The sequence below is a fragment of the Bufo gargarizans genome, chromosome 11 (genome assembly GCF_014858855.1).
Source record: "Bufo gargarizans isolate SCDJY-AF-19 chromosome 11, ASM1485885v1, whole genome shotgun sequence".
Lineage (NCBI taxonomy): Eukaryota > Metazoa > Chordata > Amphibia > Anura > Bufonidae > Bufo > Bufo gargarizans.
The window spans coordinates 27,797,688-27,817,968 of NC_058090.1; the positions used below are offsets into that span (position 1 = coordinate 27,797,688).

At 41.1% G+C, this 20,281-nt stretch overlaps 1 protein-coding gene across 1 annotated transcript in view; it reads left to right on the forward strand.

Annotated features, from left to right (window-relative positions):
- Positions 1-20,281, forward strand: part of TDRD9 (tudor domain containing 9) — a 166,224-nt gene that overhangs the window by 85,710 nt on the left and 60,233 nt on the right. The window contains exon 9 of the mRNA XM_044272040.1: positions 19,477-19,538. Coding sequence (XP_044127975.1) covers positions 19,477-19,538 — 62 coding nt within the window. The remainder of the gene's footprint in view (positions 1-19,476; positions 19,539-20,281) is intronic.

Consider the following 20,281-nt stretch of genomic DNA (forward strand, 5'->3'; position numbering starts at 1 on the left):
TACTAGTTTAGGGTACATATGATTTTTGGTTGCTCTATATCTTTTTGTGCGGCCAAAGGTAACAAGAAATAGCTTTGATGTTTTTTTTTTGTTATTTACAACATTCATCTGACAGGTTAGATCACGTGGTAATTTTATAGAGCAGGTTGTCACGGACGCGGCGATACCTAATATGTATACAATTTTTTTATTTATGTAAGTTTTATACAATAACTTCATTTTGAAAACCCAAAATTGTTTAGTGTCTCCATAGTCTAAGAGCCATAGTTTTTTCAGTTTTTGGGTGATTATCTGAGTAGGGTCTAATTTTTTGCGGGGTGAGATGACAGTTTGATTGGCACTATTTTGGGGTGCATATGACTTTTTGATCGCTTGCTATTACACTTTTTGTGACGTAAGATGGCAAAAAATTGCTTTTTTTTACAGTTTTTTTTTTTTTTTTTTTTTTACGGTGGTCACCTGAGGGGTTAGGTCATGTGATATTTATATAGAGCCGGTCGATACGGACGCGGCGATACCTAATATGTATACTTTATTTTTTTTATGTACATTTTACACAAGATTTTATTTTTGAAACCAAAAAAATCATGTTTTAGTGTTTCCATAGTCTAAGAGCCATAGTTTTTTCAGTTTTTGGGCGATTATCTTGAGTAGGGTCTCATTTTTTGCGGGATGAGATGACGGTTTGATTGGTACTATTTTGGCGTACATGCAACTTTTTTGATCACTTTTATACCTTTTTTGGGATAGGTGGGCAAAATTTCAATTTTCTCATAGTTTTTATTTTTTTATTTTTATGGCGTTCACTGTGCGGGGAAATTAACATGACCATTTTATAGATCAGGTCGTTACGGACGCGGCGATACCTAATATGTGTAGTGTATTTTATTTTTTAATTTTATTCAGTGATAAATGTTTTTTTTTTTTATCTTAACTTTTTTCACTTTTTTTTGATTTTTTTGACCCACCCACTTGGTTCTTGAAGATCCAGTGGGTCTGATGTCTGTAAATACAGAACAGAACCTATATAGGTTTCTGCACTGTATTTTACTTACACTGAACAGGTCTATGCTTTCAGCACAGATCTGTTCAGCACCATGGACAGCAGGACCCTGATCAGGCGTCCTGTTGCCATGGGAACCTTCCCCGTCTGCTCAGTTATGGTCAGAACTTCGCAGACGGGGAAGGGTAAGGACGGGGTTCTGGGGGGGCTGTCTGGGGGCTCTCTCCTTCTCCCATCGGGGGGCTGCAAAGGCACAGCAGCCCCCCGATCGGAGAGAGGGAGCTCCCTCTTACTGTTAACCTTTTCCATACAGCGGTCCGTACGGACCGCTGTATGGAAAGGGTTAAACGGCTGACATCGCATCAACGATGTCAGCCGTTTATACCAGGGTGCCAGCAATGTGCTGGCACCCTGGTATACCCACTGTACACCAACGATTATGCAATGGGAGGCGGGCGGGGGATCGCGATCCCGCCTGCCGCACCGCCCGCCTCCCGCAACGCCCCCACTGCATGCGACACCCCCCCTGCACCACCCGCCGCCATCAAATCGTGCAGGGGTGCAGGGGGGGGTTAACAATATTGATTTCGGGCACTCTGAAGTTTCTGATCCCCGCGGTCAGGGACCGCGGGGATCAGAAACGGCAAAAAGCGCAGCAAACCGCAGGTCTGAATTGACCTGCGGTTTTCTGCGATCGCCGATACGGGGGGTCAAATGACCCCCCCCCTGCGTTGTTACGGGATGCCGGCTGAATGATTTCAGCCGAAATCCCGTTCCGATTAACCCCAGCGGCGCCGCAATTAAGATTTTAAGTTAGGACGTACCGGTACGCCCTTGGTCCTTAAGGACTCGGGAAATAGGGCGTACCGGTACGCCCTATGTCCTTAAGGGGTTAAAAAGTGGGTTTTTGAAAATTTCTGAAAAATTTCAAGATTTGCTTCTAAGCCTTGTAACGTCCCCCAAAAAAAAATGTCATTCCCAAAAATGATCCAACATGAAGTAGACATATGGGGAATGTAAAGTAGTAATACCTCCAAAAATAGTTATTATCTATAAATGTAGAGAAATAGAAATTTGGAAATTTTGCTAATTCTTCCAAATTTTTGGTAAATTTGGTATTTTTTTTTAATAAATAAAATAATTTTTTTTGACTCCATTTTACCAGTGTCATGAAGTACAATATGTGACGAAAAAAATTTCAGAACGGCCTGGATAAGTCAAAGCGTTTTAAAGTTAGTCACACATAAAGTGACACTGGTCAGATTTGCAAAAAATGGCCTGGTCCTTAAGGTGAAAATTAGCCCGGTCCCTAAGGGGTTAAAGAGGAGTGATGTATCCTCTTCATTACACTACAGGTTGTCTCCCTTGTGGTGGCGTAGTGTAATTCGAGTGAAAGTGAGTATTTGTAATTACACTGCACTTGCAAGATGACGAGCAGTGTATTGAAGAGGAATTAGTGCTCGCGTGGAGCGCCGCCGCCTCTTCAAACAGCTGATTGGCATGGTTGTTGGACCCCCAGCAATCGGATAGTGATGACCTATCCTGAGGATTGCAACAAATATTGCAAGGTATTAGTCGAAACGTTGCTGGTTTTTATGCACCTTTTTGTACATTTCTTCATGGACTAATTGTAAATAAAGGCTCTTTGGACGAAAATGCTCCCATCTTTCATCTTGGAATCTTATCCTGAGGATAGGTCATCAATAATTACTGCCTGCACAACCCCTTTAAGGTGCATTTACACACACTGACTAAGCATTGAGTGCTGATCTGAGGTCTGATGGGGTGTGAAATAAAGGGCTGATCTGCGATCTGATGGGGGGGGGTCTGACAATGAAGCCTGATTTGAGGTCTGGTCTGAAATAAAGAGCTCATCTGAGGTCTGATGGGGTCTCGCATTGAGGGCTGATCTGAGGTCTGATGGGGGGTCTCGCATTGAGGTCTGATCTGAGGTCTGAAATGTCTGATGGGGGTCTTAAATAAAAGGCTGATAAAAGGTCTGATGGGGTCTGACATGAAGGGCTGATATGTGGGTCTGATGTGATGTCCTGATATGGGGGTCTGATCTGATGTCCTGATATTTATGGGGGTCTGAGATGAGGTCTGATGAAAAATATATTTTCTTATTTTTCCTCATTACATTACCTAGGGTGCGTCTTAAAAGCGAAAAATACGGTAGTCAGGTACAGAAAATAGAATTGAAAAAATAAAGATTACAAAAAAATGTATCAATTTATGGTTTAAAAATTAGTGAAAAAACAAATATAGAGTATACATTTTCTTTGAGAGGCCACCATGCTTTCTTCTGACACTCTGAATGACCTGAAGATAATTATACGTATGGATGTCCTGTAAAGTGGTTTTCCTTCTGATCCTTTCTCTATTCTCATGTCTGGTAATAATAAAATGTATGAGAAAGTTTACCATGAAATAGGATATCGCATTCTTAATAAGCCTTAAATTTGTTCATGTTGTTTTATTATGTGGATGCTCTTTATAAGATGAAAACCTGCTTATTTTTGCATGGTTCCCCCCCCAATAAATCCTCGCGGCAGTTCATTGTCATTCCTGAAATGTCAGCAGAGGGGTGACCTTTTGGTTGCACTAGAGCAGTCTTTTTTTGTTTTTCAGTACTCAGATACCCTCGGAGAATAAAATGACTTGCTTAATTTGTCCATAGCCTTTTTTTCCCCTTACTGTCGCCTATATCTTTTTTGGAGAATACATTCTGTTGTGGACAGTGGGTGTGGAACCACTATATCAGGGCTATTCCTTAGGGTGTTATCCTGGTTTTCACCCTTCAACCCGTGTACAGGGATCTGGACTGCAGGGGAACCACCAGGCTGCTACCTCCTGGAGTAGTCGCTATTTGACAGTTGACCCACCGGTGCAGGTTACTGGGGAATCAGGGAAAACTGTAGCCAGGGAAGAAGAGGAAGGAGAGAGGTGTGTCTGCGCCCCCCGTGCCAGGGTATCGGGACAGGTGACGGAGCAAGTGTGGGCAGTTAGCTGCCGCTGGGGGACTGTCTTTGCATATGCTTAGTCATACATTTCACATAAGCTGTTAGGCTAGGTTCATGCAGAGTTTTTTTTGCAGGAAGTTTTGAGGTATGTTTTTCAACCAAAGCCGGAAGTGGATTCAAAAGAAACTGGAAATATAAAGGATGGACTTATACTTGCTGGATCCACTTTTGGCTTTGGCTGAAAAACTTGCAGGAAAATCTGTTTCAAATCCTCCTGCAAAAACTACATTTGCAAGTTCCATATACAGAATCCAGTCTGCTGTAAATGTCATCTTTGCTTACAAGTTCACAGGGCAGTGATGGTAATAAAGGATTGTATAAATTAGGGTAAAGTTCCCTTGGCTGTCCATCCAGAAATAAGACCCAGCCAAAATTCCCCCTTTCCTCAACTAGCAAATCTAATTCTAAGTGCTGTGCTTTGAGATGGGACTTAAAGAGCTAGTTGCAGATGTGAGGCTGGCTTAACTTTTTCTACTTTTGCTATGTAAGGCCCCATGCACACGACCGTTATATGCATCCGTGTCCGTTGTTCCCTTTTGGGTGATTTGCTGCGGACCCATTGACTTTCAATGGGTCCGTAGAAAACCTCGGAAATGCACCGTTGTCATCCGCATCCGTGTTTCCTGTCCGTCAAAAAAAATGACCTGTCCTATTTATTTGACGGACAACGGTTCGCGGACCCATTCAAGTCAATGGGTCCGTGAAAAAACACGGAGGCACACAAGATGGTCGTCCGTGATCCGTGTCAGTTTTTTTCCTATCATTTTCAAGGCAAACCTGACTTAGATTTTTTTTTTTTTTTCACTTTTCTGGTCTGCTGATCCTCCAAAAATCAAGGCAGACACACGGAACAAAAAACGGACACGGATCACGGAACAACAGAAGCCCGTTTTGTGGACCATGAAAAAATACTGTCGTGTGCATGAGGCCTAAGTCTGTTTAAAAAGGCTGAGCAATGATTGCAAGGCTATGCTGTAGCTGTGAAACAGTCAGCATTTGTAATCCATTCTGGAAAGAAAGCTGAATTGTAAACTATTTGGAATTCAATATTTTTTTAATTTTTTTGGGAAAATTCAGGTTGAATTCCATATTGATATAATTGATTTCCTCATCTCTAATATATTTATACATATCTCAATGTGCTTCATAGATCATTTTTCCCCTATTTTTTTTAATCCATTTTTCCCTATTTTTTTTTGGTGGTAGCCTGAATCAGTGCCTTTTCATAATACGGTTTTGATCTATTACCGTGCTTGCATCTCAACATAATGCTTCTCTGGAAAACAGACATGCAATCTAGCCTCCTTTCCCCAAATAAAATTAATACCTGGAATCCAACCCTTTCTGGGTAACTACCCTTTAATAGAGCTGAGCAAAGAAATTATCCTCGGCTTCCTGAAAGGCCTTGGTTGAGGTATTATTTCTTCTTATAGAGGGTGTCCAGTATGTATGAGGAGTATTGTTGGCCATGCAATGTTCCTCTGGGTTTCTGGGAAAAATATATGAAAATTAGTACATCTTACATCTGCTGGCATCAGAGAGGCTTAGCAAAGCTAATTTGCCAAAACCCAGAGTGGCATTGCCTGGCCTACAATATTCCACACATGTACTATCCATACTAAGCTCTCTTCATCTCTCTTTATGGATGCCACAATAATAAGACCACTGCATAGGTTTTACTAGTCTGATAAAAAAAAAAAGTGTATATAGTGTATGTGGGCACATGCTGGAGTCTTTTCAGTGATAGCCACATGCACGAAGCCCTCATGTAAGTTAAAAAAAAGTTCTCAGAGAATTAAGAAAATAAACTTACTGAAAATACTTAAATAATTACTTTCTTATAAATATATTCCCAAATACATTTCATTAGTTATAATGGCTTGATTTGCCTACAAAGCAATCAGGGGGGAAAAAATGGCTTCCGCCCTATTAGTGCACACACAACATGTCCTAATCACACAAAACGGGACAGTTTACTTCACACACTGACCTAAAGGAGCTCCTCATCCTCCTCTCTGCTCTACTTGTCAGGAATTATGATATAACACATTAACTAGGTGTGAGAACTCGCCAATTGTGTGTGTTAAATCTGCTGCTTTTGCATGGACTTGCAAAAAAGGACAGATGCAGCAGAGTTAAGTAAGTCATGACACATTAAAGAGGACCTTTCATGGGTCCAAACATTATGAAGTATGTAGGGGGTTGTTTGGCATCTCCTTCTCCCTGGATGTAGCGTTGTCCAGTCACAGCAGAGAGCGTCACAGCCAGGGAGAAGGTGAGCTTTTTTTTTTTTTTTTTTCCTGGCTGTGACACTCGCTGCGATTGGACTGCGCTACAGCCAGGGAGAAGGGGACGCCCATTGAGAAACAGGGCAGTCTCCTCCTCCCTGTACTGATGATATTCATTTCCATACCAGGTGGAAAAAGTAAAAGGGGGGGCACTGCGGGGGAACGGAGCGCCGGACAGATTCAGCTAGTAAGTGATCTATGCCGTACACAAACCCCTACTTATTTCATAATGTCTGGACTCTGGACCTATGAAAGGTCCTCTTTTAACTAAATGTGATAAGTCACCAAGTGTGTGTGTTACCATCTGCTACATCTGTAAGTATTTTCAGTAATTTTATGAATTTACAGAGAACCCCTTTAACAGCACTAGCACTCTTTCAATCGAGGAGAGGTAGGGGCTGGCAAAGGAGCAAGGGTGCACAGGCTGACTTGGGACCACCCTCAGTGCCTAATTTCTCATGTATATATGGGACTAAAGTACTTTTTCCCCAGAATGGAGCAATAGATTGCGAAGTGTTGTGAAGTAACTTGTCCTGCTGTGTGATTAGGACAGCTTTTGTGTGGACTAATAGGGTGGCGGCCATTTTATTTCTCCTGATTGCTCCCCAGACAAAACAAGCCATTATAACTAATGAAAAGTATTTGGGAATATATTTATAATAAAGTAATATTTAAGTATTTTCATTTTCTTAATTCCTGGAGAACCCCTTTAAATGGCTGTTATGCAGCCAGTCGTGTGCATGTAGCCTAAGGCATTTGCATTTTGTGGTGACAGACCAGTACCAGTGGTTTCCAAAAGCAAATGTGCTGGGATGTTCTATGAACTTTTTCACATTTGAAAAAAAAATTGTATTAATTTAACATAAATGTTAGTTATAATGCATATTGTACTTAATTGTTTGAATAGGTCCATGAACGTACAGAAGAAATGGATTTCCTGCTGATGATCGTACGCAAACTTATACGGACAAATTCGAGAATGGTGAAGGTCTGTAATTTTATGAAAAAATTGGGCTCCATTCACAACCAATTTAAAGGGATATTACCATCTTTTAAAATGATTGCATATCCCCCATTAGTGGAAGTCAAATCTCTTGGAGCTCCACCAATCCTGCGCCATTCCTTTCACAGTTTTTGCCTGCACCTGTACGCCCTGGAGCATTGCTGTTGAAAGCTTAGAAGGGGATGCTTTCAGAATTCAAATCATGATCACCTTACCCTTTGCAATCATCCTCTCTACTTTCATGCTGCATTTTTCCAACCCACCATATGCAGGATGGGTAAATCTGGGTTAAAATGATCCTAGTTAGTCTTTGTAAATAAGACTTGTGTTCCCTGCGGCTACGTAGCATTCATCTGTGACCAGTGTAATGTGTTGTGATTAAGAGTTTTCTCATGTTCACTCAAATTAATTTCTAAACTTTGCTGCAGGCCAATGGAAAATATAAAATAGTTTGCATTGTGCCGGTTGAAACAACATTACTGACTTTGAATTGCACTTATCAACAGCTTCAATAGGTCCAGGTACCCTGTGGAGCCCCCCGAAATGAACTGAGCGGTCGGTTGGGTATGTGCACAGCCGCTGTATTCATTTCTACACTCCCATAAAAAAATGAATAGAGCGGGCTGAGCGCAAATGGTCATCCTGTTCATTTTGGGGGGCTCAACAGGTTACTGGGTCCTCGTTCTTGTGATCGGTGGGGGTCCCTGCGGTAGGGCCCCCGCCGATCTACCCAGTGAGTAAGAGATAACTTTACACAACCAGAATACCCCTTTAAAGGACACATTCAGAATATACCTGTCATAAAGAAATCTGAAAATAATCCAATGTCAGAAATCCAAGGCTGTCAATTGGATTTCTGCTGTGGATATTCCAACTGATCTGAATGAGCATTAGTCCAATTGTAAACATTTTTTTTATATATATATATATATATATATATATATATATATATATATATATATATATATATATATATATATATATATTTTTTAACCATCAAACATCAGAACTTGCAATCCTCAAGTTCAATAATATACCTATTTCTTTTTAATTGAAGGTAATTCTGATGTCCGCCACCATAAACTGCAGAGAATTTGCTGATTATTTTGCGGTGCCAATCCATAATAAATTGGTCCCCGCATGTATCTTCAAGGTTGAAGGGAAACCATATGATATTGAAGTGTTTTATCTGGATGACTTGAAACAAATTCCTAATATTAAGGTATGTATTAACTTACTTTTGACAGTACCAGACATTCCATTTCTCCTGCTCAGCAGTGACTAACAACTTTCGAGAAAAAAATGGCAGAAGCGGCTGTCTACTGCACGTGCGCACTTTACCTCAGCCTGTGGTCCATCCACGCATGTACGTAATGACACAGAGCATGTGACGTGTGGCTCTGCAGAGGACTGCCTGGTGTGTCGCCCAAAACGCTGGGCTCCCGTTGTAATCCACAGCACTAAACCAGCGCAGCCTCTGCGGGGTCTCTTCAGTCCCTGTCGTTCGTGCCAGGATTAATGACACAGGCAGCAGGGACTGAAGATAATACACAGCCTGCACTCATCCAGCTCTCTGGAAGACAAAAAATCATTATGACGATTTAAAAAAATAAATAAATCTTAAGACCCTAAAAGGGGTAAACTAATCAAATTAATTTGATTAACTGCTCAGCCCTATTTGCAAATGGGAGCTAACCAGTAAGGCTTCTTTCAGACGAGCGAGTGTCACGCTGCAGACTCGCAGCGCACCACTCGTCCTGAACTTCCAGCACTGCCAGGGTCGCATAGCATTATATTGATTTATTTATTATTTTTTTTAAACATCTGTCCCTTTTAAAGGCTATGCATTTTTCTGTCATTGCATTGCACTCATTTTGGAATAAAAACTTTTTTTTTTCAATTGGTTTCAACAACTTTTCAGCATATCTCAGACTGGCTTGCTTTCTCTTTTACATTGAACACATCAGACAGCATCTCTAAAGCCCCACGTGTAGCTCTTATCTCTGCATTCCTTTCAGCTCATAAAACCTAATTTAAAGGCTATGAACACCTTTATTGGGGGCTATTTTTTGATTGCATTTTTTAAATTGGTCTTTATAAAAAAATATATTCAGCAGTTTTTGTCATAAAAATCTAACTGCCTAGCTGTGAGCTCTCTATTTTCAATTCCACTTTGAGCTGTTATCTTCGGCTATGTGTATCCCTTATCTTTGAACTACTAACGGCTCATAAACACTATAATGAGTGTTTATGATGTCAGGAGGTCAGAGATAAATAGCCATCAGCTGAGCTGCCTGATGGGAAAAACAGTATAAACACAGAGCCTGGTACTTAGAGACTCTCAAGGCTGTACAGAGAAAGGGGCTGGAAATTTTTAATAAAGACCAACTAAAATAATTTTTGAGTGAAAATGAGAACAGTGCGATAATAAAACAAATGCCCTCCAAGGGTGTTCATTCACTTTAAGCCATATTCTTATCAAGCTGGTAAGGTGTGTTGAGTGTTTATGAGCTGTTAGGAGTCTGCAGTCTGAGCCTCCAGAGCAAATCTGTGAAATGAGAACCTGCTAGTCAGCAAATGCACAGAAACAGAAAGCTGTAGAGGACAAGCTGTTTTTTTAAATAAAGACTAATTGAAAAAATGAATTTAGCCAAGATTGAATAAAATGCAATTACACAAAACATTACCACAAAGGTATTTATATCCTTTAAAGAACTGGTAAGTCAAGCTCTATTGACCTAGCTGCTGTGGTGACGGCAAAGGACCCCTCTCTACTATTAAGGAACTCTCCGCAAGCAGACATAGTACCTCCCTAATCCTGAAACAGCCGTCTGCAGATGAGATGCTGGCTTATTTAATATCAGAGTCATGTCTCAAGGCCTATTTAAAGAGTTGAACATTGACTTGTTGCATAGCTGCCTTACATCAGGTGGCATTAGAGGTAGAGGTTGATAAGAATCCATTTACATCCCTTCTTCCTGGAATTCTAGAGTAATATGTATGGCCTATAAGCCGCCTCACGCCTATTAAGGCGCTCTCGCCAAGGAGAGATAGTACCCCCCCAAATCCTGAAGCTTACTGGTCATTGATTAATAAAGGGACTGCTCTCCTGATAATGATTTCACTGGTGTATTTACATAGTAATCAGAGGGGTGCTGTCTGCATATCCCTCCATTAGTATTAGGGCTCATTCAGACGGCCGTATGCTGTCTGCAAAAATGCAGATCCGTTTTTTTGCTGATTAGATGCTGTCCCATTCACTTCTATGGGGCCCTTTTCTTCCATTGCACAGCTCAGCAAAAAATTTAAACATGTCCTATACTTGTCAGTGAAAATCAGGACATGGGCCTATTGAAGTCTATGGATCGGCAAAAAAACAAACAAACGCAATCTGTTTTTTTTTTTGCGGACAGCATACGGCCATCTGAATGAACTGTTAAATGTATATTTTACCATTTCTACCATATTGTTCCAGGTGGCGAATCAGTACTTTGATGAACCGGCAATATGTAAAGAAGTATATGAAGTAGCAGCATTTTTGCTAAATTTATTTGATGATATGGAAAAGGAGGAGCAAAGGTGAGGGTTTTGAGAAGCCAAGAAGTATTACAATTTTTCTAGAGATACCTAGTGAAACTGGACACCGCACGTCACTGGTTAGAGGCCGTTATGCAAGCTGAATTGCAGTAACAATGTATGAATGATATTGTTAAGAAGAAAATACCAAACTATTAGCCATGGGCAATGGGGGATCCACTGATGCTCACCTTGCATTCCTTGGTTCTTACTTTTTCCACACCTTTTCATGTGTGTATTTTTTTTCTACAGTGTTGTTTAAGTGTATAAGACCCTTTAAATGGTCTTTTGCATAAATCAGTGGTCAACTTTGTATAAATCAATTGTGACGATAAGAAACTAAGTTCACTTTTTATCAGCTGTACCCCCCCCTCCGTGCCTTGCAAAATTTTCTTTGAAAGTCCTCTTGAAGCCATCCAGGACAGACCAGCTTACTGAAGTATCAGATGACATATGTCACAACAAGTCTATGGAGAGGGCACGGGGAGGAGTGAGACAGAACTCGGACAGGCACAGCAAGAGAGACTGCATGGACAGTGTGTTTCAGTCCAAGTGCTAAATTCACATCCATCCAGGTCAGTGCCCCTCTGTAATGTCCTCCATGATCTTATGGCCGCATCTGGGTAAGAGAAGGTTAGGAAGCAGATTGTCCTCTACTTTCTGTATGCCGTCGATAGCAGCTAGTTGCCACCCACCAGACTTAGGTGAGCTACAAACTAGAGACAGAGGATGCAGAAGGGGAAAATGGCAAAAAAATGCCAAATGTAAGCGATATAATGGTGAGAAATAGTGTTATTACTCATGTGCACATGCTATACTATCGAATAATGCAAAGTTTGTTGAAAGGTTAAGTTTGTTGTGGCATAGGTTATAGCTCTGAATCTCCAAGTCCTCCTTCTTTGTGGTGGCTTCCCAGATCATTTCTGTCAGTATTGTAAAATAAAAAATGGAAGTAAGTTTTTAGAAGTTTATTTTAGAACTTCATTGGGACATTATATAATAAATTTATGCAAAAACTCTTTCTATATGTATGTAGAGACAACATGTGGCACGTTATGCAAAAACACTATGCACAGAATATAGAGACAACATATGGCACAGGTTATGTATATGTACATTATATACATACACTGTATTTTCCGGACTATAAGTGGCACATTTCAACAACAAAGAAATATTACTAAAAGTACCTGCGTCTTATAGTCCGCAGTAGGATTGCTCCGGTTTTTTATTCAGATTAGATAACATGGCGCACACACAATACGGCACACGTCATGTTCTCATTAGCGGCTGCACTTGGAAAAGGAGAGAGAGCATCCCTCCCTTCTCGCTGTGACGCGGACGGCCACTGCCACCAATGAAAATGTGGAGCAGGCCGCTTTGTCTCTACTTCTGCCGTGGTAAAGCTGGTATCGGACAGTTGATGATCTCGGGTTATAACACCAGCCTCCGGACACTCATGAAGACACTGCCAGGTGACATCCTCACACTCTTCCAGTCATGAGCCGCAACTGCAGAGTCTGTCATAGGAATGAGCACAGCGTATATTACTGTATGCTCTAGGTGTGCAGCTGTGTGAGGATGCATGTACCATGTCATCCATACTATAAATCATTTAAATGCTCCAGGATAGCACAACATTGCTTTAGAAAATCATCCCTCTTCACCACTGGTACCCTGCATGTGGCCCCTGTATTGATGATCTGTCACCCCTGTAATGACATGTGCAGCATATCACCTGTATAGAAACAATTTATTTTGTACTTTCGTACTTTCTTGAACAAGCTCAATCACCCCTGACCTGTGACCCATGGTTTGTATTTCTGTATATGGATCTGTGTATGTTTTTATAACTGTTGTCTTATGCCTGATGAAGGGACCCTTCACTTCAATAAACCAGCGGGGAAGGTTTAAATAAGTAGAAAACTTATATTTTTTAATTTTCTGTTGTCTAAACCTGGGATGCACCTGATGGTCTGGTGTGTTTTATAGTCCATAACATTTTGGAGGTGTGTCGACCAAAGAAATTGAGTGCACATGCTCCGCTTCGTATCAGCTTCAAAATAGACATATGAGTGCTGCCAGCATTGTTACAGAGGTAGTTAAAGGGGTCAGTGCTCAGACCATACACCGCACACTGCATCACATTGGTCTGCATGGCTGTCGTCCCAAAAGGAAGCCTCTTCTGAAGATGATGCACAAGAAAGCCTGCAAACAGTTTGCTGAAGACGAGCAGACTAAGGACATGGATTACTGAGACCAAGATAAACTTATTTGGTTCAGATGGTGTCGCGCGTGTGTGGCGGCAACCAGGTGAGGAGTACAAAGACAAGTGTGTCTTTCCTACAGTCAAGCATGATGGGAGTGTAATGTTTTGGGGCTGCACGAGTGCTGTGGGAACCATGAATGCCAACATGTACTGTGACATACTGAAGCAGAGCATGATCCCCATCCTTCGGAAACTGGGCCACAGTGCAGTATTCCAACATAACAAACTCAAACACACCTCCAAGATGACCACTGCCTTGCTAAAGAAACTGGGGTTAGGGGTGCTGGACTGGCCAAGCATGTCTCCAGACCTAAACCCTATTGCGCATATGTGGGGCATCCTCAAACGAAAGTTGGAGGAGCGTAAGGTCTCTAACATCCACCAGCTCCGTAATGTCGTCATGGAGGAGTGAAAGAGGATTCCAGTGACAACCTGTGAAGCTCTAGAGAACTCCATGCCCAAGAGAGTTAAGGCAGCGCTGGAAAATAATGGCGGCCACACAAAATATTGACACTTTAGGCACAATTTGGACACTTTCACTTAGGGGTGTACTCACTTTTGTTGCCAGCGATTTAGACATCAATGGCTGTGTGCGGATTTATTTTGAGGGCACACCAAATTTACACTGTTATACAAGCCGTGCACTGACTAATGTACATTGTATCAGAGTGTCAGATCTTCAGTGTTGTCCCATGAATAGATGTAATAAAATATTTACAAAAAATGTGAGGGGTGTAATCACTTTTTGTGAGATAGTGTGTGTGTATACCCATAGTTATTCTAAATGGGGAAAAAAAAAAAAAAAGATTAACTCAACTTCAATATTTTTGCTGTAAGGCTATTTTCACACTTGTATCAAATAATTAGAAAAGGCTCCACCAGCAAACTACTGGAGCTCAGCCTCTCAGTTACCAGCTGAAAAGGGAGATAAATCAATACTAATAATACAGGCTTGCTCACAGTATTTTTGCGTGAATTTATTAATACACCAAATCAATATTAAAATTTAGTATCAGTATCAGCATACATACATAAACAAATAGGTACAAATGTGCGGAGCTCACGCACAGACCTAAACAACCGGAGTACTCCTATACATGAGACCTAATGGCTAGAATTATGGTGCAGGAGATGATGTATTGAACCGTTCAAATGTCCATGATTATAGTTACCGATTCACCGGATAGTTGAAACCATAAATTCAGGATTGTTATAATTTCCCACACGGGGACTCTGTGTTTAGATGTTATTTGGCAGTTCGTAACCACACTTTCTCCAATCTGTGGGGATCCACTTACTTGTTCCTTGCGGAGCAAACCATCCGACCCGCTCGCTCAGCGTCCCACGTGTCCAGCCAGGTAGTTGATCGCTGGTTTGTGACGCAGGCGCCTGAGCCGTCAGGCTAGACGGAAGCTGGTATAGCTGAGTCGAGCCGGTAGTTGCCTGGACTTGTCAGGTCAAGGAGAGTGAACACACCAGGATTTACCTTGTGTTTTTGGGAATCACAGATATGGCGACAAGGTTTCAGTCCATTTAGTGGATTCTTGGTGAACGGAATCTTTGTAGCGGTATCTCGTTTTGAAAGAGCCGCACCGATAGCCAGGTCTCAGTACACACTAGACGCGTTTCGGAAACAAGTTCCTTCCTCAGTAGATAGTTGTGTAATGCTAGATACAGACACAAATTGTTGCTTTATATACCCTAATTGGGTTTGTTACAAAGGATGGGTCGGATTGCGGATTGAACTAGTTGCACAGCCGCAATCTTCACTCATAATATAACCAATTGCTAACTACAAATATATCACAATGTCTATCTTCATTTGTACATTATATGTTCATACATTGTGACTTACATGTTAAAATTATTAGATTATAACAGATGCTGAAATGACTGGATTTTGACATAGGGTTTGATAGAAAATATGGTTCGGATTTTAGACTTGACCAAGTACACAGTCTCAACCTTTACCCTAAATATGAAAGTCAATATATTCCAGTACATTGCTGCATACGTTTTACAAAACGCATATTCAAAATGCTCACATTTATGAATTATAATAAAAATAAAGACCTTATGAGTAAAATAAATAAAATAATTCAATAAAAATTACATAAAAATTACATAAAAATGAATGCTGGGATGTGGCATTGTGGCATTGGGGGGAGAAGGGGAGGGATGCAGGAGGGGTCAGTGCGCTGAAAAACAGCCCGGCACTGACTCCCCGTGTAAACCCACCCTTCTCACCTATAGGAACCCAAAAATCTCAATCTCCGAGTTGAGACCCTGAGGCATCAGGGACCCAAACTCGAATATTTTCTTGGACTCCTGTCTCGACATTTTAGCCACAAAATCGCCTCCTCTCCAGTCTTGTTTAACCGACTGGATAGCCATATAACTCATGTTGCTTGGATCACCTGCATGACATAATTTAAAATGTTTGGATAGGGGATGCGTTTCAGATTGTTTCTTAATATTATTAATATGTTCAGATATTCTAGTTTTAAATACCCTTTTTGTGCGGCCGATGTACTGCTTTGGGCATGGGCACTGAACAATGTAAATCACTGCCTTACTATTGCATGACAAGATTTCTTTAATATCCCATTTAAAATTGTTGGACGTTGATGTTATCTGTCTAATGTTTCTATTAAAGTGTGTCTGTCTGCAATTTTGACAGCACCCACACCTGTAGAAACCTTTTAAATTGTCCCATGGGGTTGTCATTGTTTTAATTTGATGTTTTCTTATAGTGGGAGCCACTTGTAGTCCCAAATCCGCAGCCCGAGTATAAACTATTGGAGGATGTACCGGGAGTATGGGACCCAATATTATTAGTATTTTCACACTTGCGGCAGTGTGATCCGGCAAGCAGTTCCGTCGTCGGAACTGCCTGCCGGATTCTCCGATCTGGATGTGACTGAAAGCATTTGTGAGACGCATCAGGATGCGGATCCGTCTCACAAATGCATTGCAAGAACGGATCCGTCTCTCCGCTTGTCATGCGGACAGAAGACTGATCTGTCTTGTATTTTTACCGGTCTGCGCATGCAGGGACTGATCCGGCATTCAGGGAAGTCTTCAGTTTTTTGGGCCGGAGATAAAACTGTAGCATGCTGCAGTTTTATCTCCGTCCTGATCAGTCAAAATGACTGAACTGAAGACATCCTGATGCATCCTGAATGGATTACTCTCTATTTAGAATGCATGGGGATACGCCTGATCAGTTCTTTTCCGGTATAGAGCCCCTGTGACGGAACTCTGCCGGAAAAGAAAAACGCTAGTGTGAAAGTACCCTAAGTGAAAAATATATTTAAAAATAAAGAACTATAAATTGGAAAAAAAAATATTTTCATTTATTATTTTTTTCTTTCCTTTTTGTGCACTTTACCCAAGATAAATTAAATATAAAAAATGTATTGGAAAATTGTATTAAAAAAAAATTAATAAATAAATATATATCATCTAAAAAGACATGAAGCACCACAAGCAAAAAAATAGTTAATAAATGTCTGGACTTTCAGGATCAAACCTCAGTAAGTGGTTAAAATGTTCTAGTTCACAATTTTTAAATGTATTTTTAGTATTAATATCACAGATGTACCCATTACGCTGTGAGCAGTTGGAGGTTGCAGGTCACAGTGCAGCAGCTGTATGTGGAGGCGCAGATCGGCCGCTTCACATTAAAAGCCTGCTATTTCTCATATAAAACTGCTAGAAAAAAAAACCTCACTTTCCATAAAGCCTTCTGTGGCGTATGGCATGTTTCTAACATTACATAACAGGCACGTGTCCCTGGCTGCTGGGCACGCTGGCCGATGCTCAGTGTCCTTTTCTAAGGGATTAGTGCTGATAAAATGTTTGTTGCTTTTGTTTAAAATATAACTTTTTTTGTCGGTTAGGGAAACAATTGCAGTTAATATGAGTCTGGTTCGGGAATGAGTACAGTAATGTGTTTGGACATGCTGCCGTAATTTGCAGCCTGTGCTTCATCCGGTGATAACATAACAAGTGTTGGCAGGACACATGTAGTTCAGGACTCTGGAGTGGGATTTGCCCCCTTAACCCCTTCATGACGGCCATTTTCAGTTTTTCCATTTTCCTTTTTTTACTTTCTGGCTTTCTGTAGCTATAGAGGTTTCTATTCTTCCATTCAGTCATACGAGGGCTTGTTTTTTCAGGACATGTACTTTCTAGTGGCACCTTTTAATATTGCATACAATGTTGTGGGAAGCTGATAAAAAAATAAATAATAATAATAATAATTCAAATGAGGTGGAATTGAAAAAAATGCAATTCCGTCAGTTTTTATAGGTTTTGTTTTTACGCCATTTCCTGTGACCTGGCATGTTAACTTCATTCTCCAGGTCAGTACGATTACAATGATACCACGGTTTTATAATCTTTAATTTGTTTTAATACTTAAAAAAAAATAACCCCCCTAAAAAAAAAAAAAACATGCTTTTTTAATTTTTTGGGGGGTGATCTGAAATCTTTATCGATGGGCGTTCTTGACAATCATGGACAATATCTACCTACTCAGGGCATTATCTTTAAAGACCCATCTAGTGCCTTACATGTATGGTGCAAGTCGTGAAGGGGTTAACGAGCTATTTTTCCTTTTTTTATGTGTTACGTTTTTCAAAAATGTTTAAATTTAATATGACAGCGTGTTAGAACAATGTCATGTAATTTAATGTCAGGGAGTTACTACGTGGTTATTAAGAGGGGTTGTCCACTTTTTTTTTATTTATTTTTTTTTTTATATGTATCCTCAGGATAGGTAATCAGTATCAGATCGGCGGGGGTCCGGCTCCCAGCACCCTTGCCGATCATTTGTTTGAAGAGACAGCTGTGCTTGTACAAGCTCTGCCTTTTCTTCACTGTTTACCTGCTTGCCATCATGAACTGCAACATTGAGCAGGTGTAATTACAGCTGTGTCGTCCCATTCTCTTCAATAGGGTGGCTCCTTTCTATCCACTTGAACAGGAAGGAGCCGTCACATTCGCTTAAAAGCTGTAATTACACCTGCTCACCACTGGGGTTGTGATGGTGAGCAGGTAAAAAGTGAAGAGAAGGTAGCACTCGTACGAGCTGATCAGCGGGGTCACCAGAGTCCGGCCCCTGCCGACCTGATATTGATGACCTATCCTGTGGATATATTAAAAGCATATGCAGTGCATTCGGGAAGTCTCCAGACCCTTTCACTTTTTTCACATTTTGTTATGTTGCTGCCTTGTGCTAAAATAAAAATATTCACATGATTCTGCAGTCAATTCCCCATAATAACGAAGTGAAAACAGAATGTTCCAAATCATTGCTAATTTATTGAAAAGAAAAAACGAAAGTCTTGCATTGACATTGTCGGGCGGTAATAACCTCAATTAAGAATTATTAATTATACATACTGTAAGTATTAAGACCCTTTTATTCAGGACTTCGGCTACTTTCACACTCGCGTTTGGTGCGGATCAGTCATGGATCTGCACAGACGGATGCGTTTAGATAATACAACCGTCTGCATCCGTTCAGAACGGATCGGTTTGTATTCTCTTTAACATGGCAAGGACGTCATATTGTGTCATAGAAAACGGATCCGTCCCCATTGACTTACATTGTGCGTCAGGACGGATCTGTTTGGCTCAGTTTCGTCAGACGGACATCAAAACGCTGCAAGTCCGCCTCCAAAGCGGAATAGAGACGGAACGGAGGCAAACTGATGCATTCTGAGCAGATCCTTACCCATTCAGAATGCATTAGGGCAAAACTGATCCGTTTTGGACCGCTTGTCAGAGCCCTGAACGGATCTCACAAATGAAAACCAAAACGCCAGTGTGAAAGTAGCCTTAGTTGAAGCCCCTTTGACAGCGATAACAGCCTCCAGTCTTCTTGGATATGATGCCACAAAGTTTGCACACCTGGATTTGGGGATTTTCTTCTCTGCAGATCCTCTCAAAAATCCTAATGATCTATAATGCTGTGCGTTTCAGCCCAGCCATTGATCTAATGTTCTGTACTTACCGCCTCGTGTGAATACGGGACAGTAGACCAGTAGTCAGGCTGGAATTCACACCATTAATTACTATGATGCAGTGAGTTTCGGGTCAGCCAAGCTGTGGTCTGTCCTGGAAAAGCGTCCGTCACACGGATCATATTTACCAGTCTACACATGCTCATTGGATTGGATTACCATATATTTACTGGGTCACAATTTGATCAACTATGTGAGTCCATCCGCTGTGTTTAGGAATGTGGACAAGGCTAATATCAGCTGATTGTTCAGAAATCACCATATATATTCTGTTTTCTTCAGGCAAAAGAAGACGAGCCCTATGATGACCACTCAGCCAAACAGTGTGTTGGTGTTTCTGCCAGGTAAATTTCCAAAAAGGTGCACAGGTAGGATAAGGCTTTATACACAGGCAACCATTTTAACCTTCACGTGCTCCACAACACATCTCTATGTCATTGGTGCGCCGTGAATGCATGTAGCATGCTCATGAGCTGAGCCTGCTTCATAAGCAACGAATGCCGACTGTGTAATACAGCTAAAACTCAGCCGTAATTATCTCCAATCCCAGTAATCGTGGTGTCTGAGCGGTTAGATGTTGGGAGGGGGCTCTGATTATTTGCAATGGCAATCTGGGACCTAGTGAAGGCTTCTGTAGCAAAGTGCCTGTTAACTTGCTTGTCGTAGGGCTAAACAGGAAGCCAGCAAAATCCTATAGGTGATTAAAGGATTCAAATCTCTTAAGGGGACTAAAAGTTACAGTAAAACACAAAAAAAAAAACTGAAGCTGGTTGCTGCTAACAGAGGATAACGGCGTGGCTGAACACAGGAGACCTGCTCTTGCGCAAGAGACTTCGCTGCAGTTAAGTGGACACTGGAAAAGGAGGGCGCAGCGGGGCTCCAGCACAGATGAGAACAGCCTTTTAGGCTCTTTTCACCTAATTAACAACCTGTTTTGAGAAGATTTTGAACATAATTAGAAATGAGCTCGGTTCAAAACTAGAGGTGAGCGAATTTCATATTTTGAAATTCGTTCATGCTTCATTTGGTGTCAAAAGCAGAATTGCGTTATGGTTTCCGGTACCACGGACCAAAGCGCGATTCTATG